At 42.3% G+C, this 13,290-nt stretch overlaps 1 protein-coding gene across 1 annotated transcript; it reads left to right on the top strand.

Annotated features, from left to right (window-relative positions):
• The first annotated feature begins 8,641 nt into the window (after positions 1-8,641).
• Positions 8,642-12,621, top strand: tob1b (transducer of ERBB2, 1b). Its single transcript, XM_058062379.2, has 2 exons — positions 8,642-8,868; positions 10,800-12,621. Exon 2 carries the CDS (start codon positions 10,970-10,972, stop codon positions 11,972-11,974), a length of 1,005 nt encoding a protein of 334 aa, XP_057918362.2. The 5' UTR covers positions 8,642-8,868; positions 10,800-10,969; the 3' UTR covers positions 11,975-12,621.
• The last annotated feature ends 669 nt before the right edge of the window (positions 12,622-13,290 follow it).

Genomic DNA, 13,290 nt, shown 5'->3' with positions numbered 1-13,290 from the left:
CAATAGGCTGTTTTTGTATCACAATAGACCATTTATAATAAAAATAAGGATATCATTTGTAAAAATGTGTGCTCCGCAGCAGCCCTGGGCACCCCCCCATGTCTTCATAATGCTACAATCTTGATCACATGACATTTTTATATGAGTCAATTGATCGAGATTGATAGTTGACTCAGACTCCTCCGAATGGAATCGTCAAATAGTCAAACATTCTACGATGAGGCCATAATTCAATGCTTCAATGCTTGCTAAAACACCAATGTGTATAACATGACGAGTTCATGAACTAGACTGGTAGTGTGCATGGACTCGTCACCCTGACAGCCAGTGATTACCAGGCTGACTGAATTGCACTCAGTAGAGATTCCAAGCCAAAGAGCATTGTCACAATCACACTCCTCCTCCCCTCTCTGGAGATTACAGCATTGAGCTGCTGATGTAGTTCCATGCATGCACGCAGTCAGGCCTCGAAAACACTACTTTTTCTGCACTGCTGCTCTTTTTCTCTGTTCTCAGGCTCTTTTTTTTGTCCGGCCTATCACCTTCAGCCATTTCTATCAAAGGACATTCATCAGCGAAATATGGCTCCTCCCTCTCTTGTTACCCCGGCAGCACTGTGTCAGCTCTCTGAACCAGAAAGCACTAGCTAATGCTGCTGCTGGTGGAGAGGTTGCATTAATCTCCATTATATCCCTTTTCCTGACTCATTATCCATAGTGACAACACACAAAGTGAGAGCCTTGACTCAATCTGTTCACAATCCACATCATATGTAGGGGTTGAATTAGCAGCCAGAAACCGAACATCATCCACTCCGCACATGAATGATCATGGCTTCGGGCTCATTAATCCTTCTCATACAGTTTCTGTCTCCTGGTCAGCTGTTGAAAAACGCAGAAAAAAAACAAAGCCAAAAGGAGCTGTGTTCTGTCTTGCTTCCGCCTACCGTGTTTGTCTCTGACATTTGTCAGAAAAGTAGCACTTAAGTGCTACTTTAACTGTGAGAAAAGGCAGGAGGATGTGTTTAAGGATAGTTGCCATAGCGACGCTGACATCATTTTCAGACAAACAGCAGGATTGAAGGAGTTTCAGAAAGAAAGGCTCGGAGCAAATCAAATTCTGACTTCATTTGATGTGAAGTTCAGTGCTGAAATATCGATACTTCTGATACCAGCTCTTTGTGGTGTAAAATCGATCCTTAAAATGTTGATACGCTTGATACTTCATTAATTTCAGGTAGAGCTAGCGACTGGCGACTGAGCCAGCAGAGCCAAGACAAGGCATGAAAAAAGGTCCTACTCTCATTCGGTGTGGAAGTGGTAAGTTTTTATCTTCTTTGTCTTTCTTCCACATTCCTTTTTAAACACTTTCTTAAGTTTAGAAGTTTAGTCTAGCTCCTATGCTAGCAGGGGCCATCTCTTGTATCACTGCAGTGATACTGTAGCCTGCACAATGTGATAACAAAGAATAATGGAGTATAAGTGGCTATGGGGAGTTAGTTCATGTCTACAGGGCTCTAATAATGTTAAAACTCCTATTGATTTTTGATTATATTGAATCCTATATTGTGAAAAGTCCCTTATTACTTTTATACATTGTGTTATATTGTTGTATGTACTATATATCGTTCAAAATACATTATTTTTATTCACTAAAATCACAAAATCCTGAAGATTTTCAAGTAAAAAGTAACAGGATCGGCATACTGGTATGGGACCAGTACCACCATCGCCCACCACTCTCATGTCATGCATAATAAGCTTACCCACACACACAAGGGTGATGTGTGGGAGGCGATCAAATACAAATCACAAATACAAATCACAGTGACAGCAGCGGCGCTGCCTTCCATAACACAATCCATTCAGTATTCATAGAAATGTGACACATTCCCACTGCAAAGGATGGATCCCCCTGTAAAACTTCTCTTTAACTTACAAGTTACTGTTTCCTGCCTTAATTGAATATCAATGTCAGAAGAACCTTCGCCCAGCACAACGTGATGGTGTTGCATTTCATGCCCCGCGTGTGGCGTTACGAGGCTTTTAATGTGATTCATGACACAGCAAACAGAACGCTAACCCTAATCCTCTTGACATGAAACCAAAGAGCCCAATGCTGTTTAGATGAGACGAGTGCAGCTGAGCCCCTATTGTGCAATCTTCTTTTCTCCTGGAGATGGCTTCATATGAATGCATCATCCATCTGGGGGTTAAAAAAAAAACACAGAAGGCAAATATCCAGTGACTGGCAGCTGCTGTCCATGGTATGAATCGGATGATTATTCCACATAAACACCACTTCATCTAAGAGTGAGGAGGCCAAATACACAACGAATGTCTGTGTAGGTGCAAATATTAGTGTAATGGTAGGGGGGGGGCAAACATTACCTCCACTCATATTAATGGAATTCCTGGCACTGGTGTGAAAGAGAGCCCCCCCCCTGAGCTTGCCAAAGCTCTGGTAAACAACTTGAAGAGGAAGCAGCGTGTAACGCTATTTCCTGCACACACTGGGGTTACAAATGCTACCATGTGATGCGGCGAAGTGGATCAGTTTTTCTAAACTTTTCAGTCATTTCCTTGCATCGATAGTGCTCGTGATGAATAAATCTTTTTCTAGAACTCTCTGCGTGCTGACATCATCACAGGCGTGTGTGTTGGAATTGAAGCAAGAGAATAAAGCAGATGCGCGTACATGCGCGTGGAGCGATAAATTCCAGTGAGAAGTGTAATCTTGCATTGCTATCACTACGGAGCCGCTATGAATACTAATTGAGCACCGCCCCCCCCCCCTCTCTTAAGACTGCATTTCAATAACAGAGCTATAAAACAACTGCTCCCAAAGAGGATTACAGTTCTTCACACAGCAAATCTTATGAAGCGGAATTACATGTCACATCTTTCAACGGGATTGAACCTGCTGAAGAACAGCAAGAGTGTCTCAAAGTTTGTCTTTAAACTTGGCGTCATACCGATAAATCCTCCGATAACCGATCATTTGAAAGCTCCAAAATTGTGTTCCAATAGCTCCACCTCCAATGGGGAGTTACATCCCGACGTGCAAAAATGGGCACGCACGTGGCCCCGCAAGGATTTTCAAACCTGCAGACAGAACGCAAATGTGATGCAAATTATGAGTGTGTGACCCAATGCGTGTTGCAAGTTTAAAAATACATCCAGGGCAGCTGCTCCTCCCTCAGTGGACGACCCCCTCCAGTCACTCTGGTTCTCCCAACCTCCGTGGACACACAGCAGCTGCCCACATAGCAGAATAGCGTAGTGGAAAACGTCACGTGACTGATACTGTATCTTTTTTCGCCTGCATGTGAGGCGCTAAACTTCATAAGGAAGCCAGTCTGACTTCTGTCATCGGCGTGCAACATCTCCGCAATAAGAACAGATCTTTTGAAGCTAATCCGGTGTGACATGGAGACTGAAAGAAAAAGAAAGATTTCCGTCGTGTGGAACTATTTTGATCAAATAAACTATTTGGTTTTATTTCCTTTCATTCCTTATTTGGTTTAGTTCTTCTCCTCTTGAGCTGTCAGAATTCATCTGCAGTTCATTGACTCTTAGTGGAAAATACTTGTTGGATTTTCTGCATTTCGACTATGAAGCCTTCAAAAAAAACAATGTTGCATGGTTTGTATGTAATAAATGTAATTGCCATATTTTGATTATTTAAAACACTACCCAAGCGTCTTTCCTTGGAGCATCTATACACATACTTATACTAGTTCCGGCAACAACACTTGTCCGCTCTCCTTGGGTTGTGTTTGAAATCATCAAAACAAGGCAAGACACTGCAACTATTACTTGTTATCATCACTGTACACGTTAATTAATGCATGATCACAGCACGGGTATCAAACAATTATGCTTTTTTTAGAGCACCTCATAGTCGAAATAGGTGTATCCCAATAATGTGCTTTGAAAGAAATAATAATAATAATACATTTTATTTGTATAGCATTTTTCAAAAAACTCAAAGATACTTTACAGAAGAATGGAGTTGAATAAAAACAAGTAAACAGAGTAAAAGATATGTTACAATACAACATTCATTCGTTTATACACAGTTAAAACATAAGAAAAAGCGGGGGGGAAGGGGGGGCACAGCAGTCAGATATAAAAAGTTAGGCATTAAAAACAGATTTAAAGAGGTGGATTTTTAGTTGTTTTTTGAAACTGGGAAGGTCGGGACAAGCACGGAGTGAATGGGGCAAAGAGTTCCAGAGGGTGGGGGCAGCGATGGAGAAGGCTCTGTCTCCCCAGGTTGGGAGCTTGGTCTTACAGGGGAGTGCCAGGAGGTTGGAGTCTGAGGAGCGAAGGGGACGTGGGGGATTGTGTGGATGGAGCAGGTCTGTGAGATATGGGGGGGGGGGTTCACATTCCACATAAGGAATGTGAATGATGGGCAAAAATTCCCCCCAAAAAGTGCAGTTCCCCTTTAAATGTTGGTCAGCTACTGAGCATCGTTGTTGAGAAAGAAGGTGTGGCTTCGATGTGACAGACGTGCTTGGAAAACAATGGCAGCCTGCAAAACAGGTTGGCATGGATGTTGCTGTAGCAGCAGTGACGATGACAATAACATGTCTTCATTTCAAGACCGCCAAAGGACATTCCTGAAGACTGGTTTTGATTAAAATGATGTTTTCTGTCCTCCCTGAATGGATTAAACCGATCACACTGGTCAGTCAAGGCCGTCATTGGGATAGCACGGTTTATTCTTTTTTATCTAATTGCCCCTTGTCACAAGCTCCAATTTTCTTTTGGAAATTGCCTGTCCCTTTCTGAGTGTTTTTTGTTGGCTCTGATTAAAATGGATTGGTGAAGCAATGCATTTGATGTGTGAAAAACGAATGGGAAAAAAACTCCATTAATCCTCATATGACTTGCTTTTCTTGTTGTGTTTTGAGCGGAGCAATAGATAACTCATGACAGGTTACACACGCTTCTTCCAAAAAGTCAAATTCGAGATCTTAGTACGTACTATGTGTTCAAGAAGGGAATTAAAAAGAGCGGGAAATATGACATTAGAGTGCAGAAATGGTCTAGTACGAGTATAATTTAAAGCAGGGGTCTCAAACTCAATTTACCTGGGGACCACTGGAGCTAGGGTCTGGGCAAGGCTGGGCCGCATCAGGTTTCCCCCCCCCCCAAAAAAACGCATTTATTAAAACAGACAAATATACAAACTTTTTCAGTGCTTTGGTTCCGATTTTCTACAATAAAAGCTCATTCTACTGTTTTCAAATATCTTAATTTTTATTTTTCTGCACAAAATAAGATGAAAAATAAATAAACAAATCAAGAATAAAGAAAATCAATCAATCAGTAATAAATAAATATAATAATAATAAAACGGAATAATAAAACAATACAACATATTGCGCAACTGCAGGGTGTTGAGACACATGCTAACTCGCAAACTAGAGAGCTAGCGACCTAAACGGTAGCCTTCAAGTTATTTCCTTTAAACTTAAATAGCCAAAAACTTACCACTTCCACACGGATAGGGAGGATAACTATTAACAGTTATTTAACCTTTAACATGAACATTAATGAAACGTAATATTTTTTTCTGGGTACATGATACCATACAGCATCCATATCAAACTTGCGCGGGCCGCACTAACATTAAACTTTCATACCAAGGCGGGGGCCTCAAACTAGTCTCCTGCGGGCCACATTTGGCCCGCGGGCCGCATGTTTGAGACCCCTGATTTAAAGTATTTATTGCTACACTGCCACTGCCTAGATATTCCCAATAGTGGCATACATTTATGGTGTCCTTTAAAGGTTCCGGTACTGCCTGAATCTGAGTTCTGTGTGAGGGTTCTTCCTTACAGGGAGTTTTTCCATGCTTCTGTGCAAATATGATGAAGCCTAGTTCCCTCATTAAAAGGTGTCTCTGTGTCAGTCTTTATAATATATAAAAAAACACATATGTTTTGTGTTCATGAAGTGGAATTTCTAAAGATTTCTGATAGGAGTCCACTAACCTGGTCTGATAAATCCATCTGCAGCAAGAGGACCAAATAGAGGGTGACAGCTTTCATTACCTGCAATGTTTTTGAGACTCTCTTGGCTCACCGACACTCAAGTACTTTCTAATGAAGCAACACCACAGCATTTCAAGCCTCTTTTCCTTCTCAGGTTGTAAACAAGCAGGTAGGCACATAATCACATAGTTTCCTCTATGTTTTAATTTCATTTTGAGCCAATGGTTGATTCAAAACTGCCAACAACATGCGGGGATTTGGTTTGCATACTCTATGTACAAGGGATTTCACAGCTTTGTGAAGGGAGTGGAGAAAAAAAATATCTATGTGGACAGACTTCAGTGAAAAATTTGCATGAGTCATGTTAAAACATCTCACTTCATTAACTGTGTTTACCTCACATTCCCTGCCAGACACTCCCGACAACTAGGAAACTTTCACCTTGCACACGATCCATTCTCTGGAGTGGAATAACAAATAAGTCATTGTTAGGCACGCTGTGGGACTATTATTCCAACTGCCAGTAGCCAAAACTAACACCCACTTACAGGGTATATAAAGATTGTGGACCTCCTGATGGTATATTGCCTACTGAATTGCAAAGCAGCCTTGTGATGCCAGAACAAATACGCAGGGTTGAATACAATCTCAAAACTAATTTTCCTGTGCAAATGGAGTGGAACCTCAATATTTAGGTCGTGCAATTTGGACAAAGATCGCTATTTGATAGATAGAGTTGCAATGAACATGCAAAGACTTGTGCAAAGACAAAGGGACAACAATGGCAGGACTCTTCTGTTTCATTGAACAGGAAATGGAACTCGTTTCAGAGTAACTTTTGTGGTACAACAAAGTACCATCCATCTGTCGTGGGGGCAGCAGCCTAAGCAGGGTAGACCAGACTTCCCCCTCCCTGGCCACTTCGTCCAGCTCCTTTCAGCGGATCCAGAGGCCACTTGAGAGACATAGTCTTGCCAACCGATGTCTCCTGGGTCTTCCCTGAGACTGACTACCGGTTGGAACACCTCCAGACCAGATGCCTGAGCCACCTCATCTGCCTCCTCTCAATACGAAGAAACAGCAATTAACCTTTTGCTAATGCTTGAAGTCCAATGCATCCCTCTCCATGTCTTTATCATCACGTGCCATCACATTTCATTACCCAGAGCTCAGCTTCTTTTTACACTTGAATGACACTTTAAATGTTTATAGATTATGGCTTAAGGATGACAATACCATGTCTCTGAAGCAGATTATTTACATTTCCATTATTTGGGAATACCAACACATTGGCAGTCAAACATTGTCTTGGAAAGCATTGTGTTTTTCCTTTAAGGCTCCACTCTAACAAGAATAAAACAGCCTGTTTGAGGATCAAACTATCTTTCTATCTGTATGAAGATAGCCTTGGTGTGTCTTCAAGGCCCTCATGATGTATTTATCGTATGTCCATATCATCCATCACATTAGTGCACATTTGTGCTGGTGGTGCTGGAGGGGTGTGGGGGTGTGGGGGGACTTATCTCTCACTCCTGCTGGTGCTCAATCTGGAGGAAGAACTCTCCACTGTGCCTGCAGCATTCTGCAGCCCTGCAGGTATGACCTGACTGCATAGCGGTATAGCATCAAGGTACACATCTACTACTTCATGTATACTCTACATTCTCATGTACATTTAAGCATATAGGCATTTTGCCACATTTTTCTTTATTTTTGGTGGCTTTTGGTGAGCTTATCTATTTCCCCTCCAAAAGTCTGGCTTGTCTCTCCCCACCATGTTAGCCACTTCCAGCCTGCACAATTCACGTGGCATTGTATTCATTGTGCAAACAGAGTGTGGGAGCCCATGTTAGGTCAGAACAGACCGTGGCGTCAAACACCCTAGGCTTGACAGGGGACAACTAAAGCCCTGCACTGCTCAGCTGCTGGGAACAAGTAGTTGCTTTCAGGTGCCATCATTGTTCAACATTTTTCACAGTCCAAAAGCCTGCCGGTGATCATTTTAATGACATGTAGACTGCTGTGCACATTTATGCATCTGGATAGTAGAAAATCAGTTTCATTAAACCTGGTGGGACTTGCAAGAGAGGACTGTTTATTTGTGCAGACACAGCTGGATCATCAAAATGTCTTTGCAGTGAAGCAAAAGACACAACTACAGACAGGTGTGTCCCTTTGCCATGTTGCATTCAAGTGGCGAGTCTGTCAAACTTGAAATTACAGAACAATATCCTTACAAAAAATATGCCAATGTGTAAACAACTTTTATTTTACAATATCACATCAAAGTAGTAATGGCATATAGCGTGTAATAAATGTATTATACTTCATAATAATAATTGTACTAATATGTGTAAGTTTTATCACGTTTTTGGTCGAAAGTCCGCTTTTTAATCATTAAAACCAAGTCAAGTAGTCCATAGCACATGAGAGGCAAAGCACTGCCGTAAATAGAACCCACCACGGCTGATTGAGCACAACATCATCCAATCAGTAGGTCGAGATTAGGTGGTGGTTGGTGACGTAATTCGTTTAGCCAATCGAATCTCTCTACTGGGTGTCGACCTCTGTCAGCCGCATCACTACCTCCACCATGTCCGTGGCGGAGGGATACGATATAAACAAGTCGCCATCACTTTTTAAAGGGCAGAGTTGCATTAACTCCCAGGCTGAGGGGGAGTCACCTGAGCTATTACTTTGGATTGGACTCTAGCAAATACCCCCACCCCACAGAAGGAAAAATCGCCTGGAACATAGATGTAATCGTTTTGTACTTCGCTGGAAAGAACTTGCACTTTGAAAGTCTGTAATACTGAAGCGGAAGCCTGCAATTGCAAGAAGGACGTGCTGTAATTTTCCATGTAAGTACATCATAATGTCGAAAACAACGCCTTTCCATTAAATGAATTGATCATGTGAATTTGAATCGATATGTGTGGGACTTTGCGTTTTCAGGCAGTGAAGTTGTGCTGTTAAATGTTAGTCACGTACCATCTGTCGAATATCCGAACTAGTGGCCAAGCATCTAATGAAATGCTATGTGGCTAGCTTACGGAGCAACCACCAGGTGAACGTGAGTTTGCCTGATTTGACGCTTGTTTTTGTCCTTGTCACCAACCTTTTAATCGTTGACTCGGTAAACACTGCGAATGATAACCAGCCTGTCGAGCTACACATTAACAGTATCTCTGCCTGAAGAGATAAAACCGAGATAGCTCAGCTGGCTTTCACGCCCCTCACGGCAAGCCGACAAGCTAATGCTAGTCATGCTAGTCTTTAGAGATGATGATAAAGCACATGTACCTTTTTAGAAATGGCTTCCGGTATGTCAGGAGTTTTGTGAAGTTTTTTTAATATATATATATAGTGGCTGGACTTTAGATGTTGATTATGTAACTGCAGCGTCCAAGCGTGTATCCTGTTATAACTCGATGGATGCAAGCCTGGGTAGTCCTCATCGGCGTAACGCTCCACCCCGACGCCCAGGCTTGGGCGTTTTGTCCGAACATGTCCTTTTTAAAATGGAAAAAAAAAGCATGTGGTTATTGACACTTTCTGCCCGCAGAGGTCACTCATCGGTGTCTTTATCTGTCACACAAGGGCGCCGATGAACACACTGCTGACACCGTTTGTGACTCAGTGGCTTGTGTTTATTAATAGCAGGCAGCTATAGACCAGCTGAGCGGTGCAGCACTGCAACTGACTTGCATATTAAAGACCAGGAGTGGTCTTTTTCTACTAGAAATGGCTTTCTCTATCATTTATATGACACAATTGATTTAAAAAATGTATTCAAACAAAATAGAAACATGATGACATGACCCATAAATGCTTTATTTGCTTGGCTTTTACTATTATTATTTCCTGTCTGTATACGACTCATTCAGAGGCCGTACAGCCCAACTGTGTAACGCAGGCATTCCCAACCAAGTGGGATGTGAGCAAATAGCACCGGGTTAACGGGATAGGCTCCAGCATACCTACAACCCTACTGAGAACAAGCGGCATGAACAACAGATGGATGGCAATTAATTTTAAGGCAGGCATAAAATGGAACGTGTGCACTACAACTTGTTTCCACAGGGATACAATAACCTATGGCACAGCTGCACCAAAATGGGGGGGCTCTGGGGGTCCACAAGACAAAAGTTGTGAAGACAATAGTATAACACATCCATTTGTTCCACTTCCTCATGCTAACAAGCTATATAGTGGATGCGAGTTGTGGTTGATGCGCCACAAAACGTCATTCCCACAACACCAGGATGTGTCTTTGCAGACATTTTGCTTCCAAATGAGAAGCTACTCGCTGCAGTGAAATAACCTGTTAGTGGGGCAAACAAGATCAGCAATGCAATAATGATCTTATTTGCCTAGTTAAACCCACGTGGTAACCTTTTTTATGGTCATGTCAACATGAATGCAGACTAATAATGTTCTGTAGATGCAGAGTTACTAGTATGCTACTTTCTGCTCGCCTGGGTAAGCTCACTCTATTAATCTTTGTTTGGGTTTTAATCAAGGTATGGGGAGAATCTGTCTCTGAATGTTCTGCTCTCCTGTTTCCATGCATTCCATGTACTGTATTGAGCAGATGAATGTGGCTTGGAGACATTTTGCCACAGCGGAAGTCGGTGTGTGTAGCTATTAACTGATGTTCACACGGTGTTGCTGATGGTTCCTCTGCTGGGTGCAACCAAGACACACGCTCTTGTTTTGCTTGCTTGTCAAGACCTGCATTTTGTTGGTTAATTGCTGACTCTTTTTTTTTTTTTCCTGCTCTTGTTTTCAGGGTCCAAAATCTCATTGTGTTTTTTAGGAAGGATATTCATTTGAGCCACAACAACCCCAATCTTCACACTTTTCCATCTCACTGGTTACTGCTGTCTTGAAGGTTTTTTGGAGTTCTGCGGAGGTGAAAAAAATACTCTGGAAAAAAGACGACTCGTCACTGAAGCAGCTATGCAGCTTGAAATTCAAGTAGCACTCAACTTTATTATTTCCTATTTATACAACAAACTCCCCCGACGACGTGTGAACATCTTTGGCGAAGAGCTCGAGAGCCAGCTGAGGAAAAAATATGAAGGCCACTGGTATCCAGATAAGCCATACAAGGGTTCGGGGTACAGGTGCATCCACGTAGGAGAGAAGGTGGACCCCGTGGTGGAGCAGGCAGCCAAAGAGAGCGGGCTGGACATTGAAGATGTCCGGAATAATCTCCCTCAGGACCTTAGCGTGTGGATTGACCCGTTTGAGGTTTCCTACCAGATTGGCGAGAAGGGACCAGTCAAGGTGCTTTATGTAGATGACAACGGCGAGAACGGCTCCGAGCTGGACAAGGAGATAAAGAACAGCTTTAATCCCGAGGCCCAGGTCTTTATGCCAATCACTGACCCCGTTGGGCCTTCCTCGGAGTCCAGCTCCCCCTCGCCTCCTTTTGGGCAGTCGGCCGCCGTCAGCCCCTCTTTCATGCCACGCTCGACCCAACCCCTGACCTTCACCACTGCCACCTTTGCCGCCACCAAATTCGGATCCACCAAGATGAAGAGCAGCGGGCGCGGCAGCAACGCCACCAGCGGGAGTAGCAACAAAGTGGCTCGCTCGTCTCCCATCAGCAACCTGGGTTTGAATGTCAACACCCTCCTTAAGCAAAAAGCCATCTCCACCTCCATGCACTCGGTGTACGGTCTGGGGCAGCAGCAACAGCAGCAGCAACAGAAGGCCACCGCTCTCTCCCCCAATGCCAAGGAGTTTGTGTTCCCCAATATCCAGAGTCAGGCCAGCCCTGGAGCTGTGTTCCCCGGCGAGGGCTCCCTGGGGCTTGGACCTCTGCCGTACAACAATGCCTTTGACGTGTTCACAGCCTACGGAAGCCTCAACGACAAGTCCCTCATGGACGGCCTCAACTTCAGTCTGAGCAACATGCAGTATTCTAACCAGCAATTCCAGCCTGTCATGGCTAACTAAACTCATCAGATGTTTATTTATGAATGACGGTGGCTTGAAAGAAGGAAAAGCGAAATGCACACTTTAGAACTCGGACTGATAGCGTCTGGTCCATCAAGTGCATGTGCCCAAGGGTGGTGTTTTTTTTTTTTTAATTTTTACTGGAACCCCTTGCATTTGTTTCAACTAAAAAAGCTTGTTGTACAAACACACCCAAGCTTGGTTACTTTGATTCAACATCCGTTTTCTTTTTCCCATTTTGCCAACCAAGCACAAGGTGTTTTTTTTTTTGTTTGTTTGTTTTTTGTTTTTTTACTGCATTGAAGAAAATACTCCAAAAATGAAGAATTAATGAGGCAAGGGGCAGGGGGGGACACAAACTTCACGTTTTGGCCTCTTACAGTATTTTACAAGTGGTAAGACAAGGCTTTTTTTTAATGAATTGGCACTACTAAGTGGGGTTACTTGGTCTTTTTCTAATGGTATAATTTAATTTAGTACAGAGTTTGTAAGATACCAGAGTATATATTGTTTCTATGACATGGTGTTGCATTTATATCTTTTTACTACTCCAGTGATCTGTGATGGCTGCAGCAGCTTTTCCTTATTTTTCTTTTTTTTTTTTTTTAAAGATAATTGTTAAATAAATCCATCTTTAAAAAAAAAAACAGATATTCTAAAGATTGTGTACAGAGTATTCCTTTAGTGGTGGAACTCAAGTGTAAGAATATTCGCTCTTTCTGAAAGATGAACTGTATTTTCTGTTAAGAAGTTAAAGATTTTGCTATACTATGGACAACAAATGTAATCGTATGAATATTAATTTTGTACCTACATTGTGCAATACTTGATAAAAAAAAAATACGGCATAACAAAGTATTTTGAGTCAGTGTCTTACATGTCAAGAGGGACTGAAATAGTTTATATTGTTAAGTTTGTATTAAATGCTTAAAAATGATATGCTTGTCTTTATTTTTTAATTTCATATTTGCACCCTGGTCTTTTTAATAAAATAAACTCCAGTTGAAGATGACCTTGTTGAATGTGGACTTATTCTCTTTGCCTGTGTAAGAACTTGGGTCCTGTTCACGCAGGAACACGTGTGATCAAGTACGTCGACCTCTGCTTCCCAAGGCTCGTCTAGACGTTTGACAAAGTGGAATTACTGTACATTTTGGAAAGAGAGAAAATACCAGCAGAATGTCGACTGCAGCGAGTCATAACAAATGCTTCTTGTCAATCTCTAAACCGATATCAGTCGATAGCGATGTGTGTAACATGACATATCTGCTGTGGTTTTATGAACGCATACAATGTGTTGTATACAGCATTTTTTT

The sequence above is a fragment of the Doryrhamphus excisus genome, linkage group LG2 (genome assembly GCF_037039965.1).
Source record: "Doryrhamphus excisus strain RoL-2023G ecotype Guam linkage group LG2, RoL_Dexc_Guam_v1.1, whole genome shotgun sequence".
NCBI lineage: Eukaryota > Metazoa > Chordata > Actinopteri > Syngnathiformes > Syngnathidae > Doryrhamphus > Doryrhamphus excisus.
Note: the sequence above shows the minus strand (reverse complement) of the source record. Positions and strands in the feature narration are given on the sequence as shown.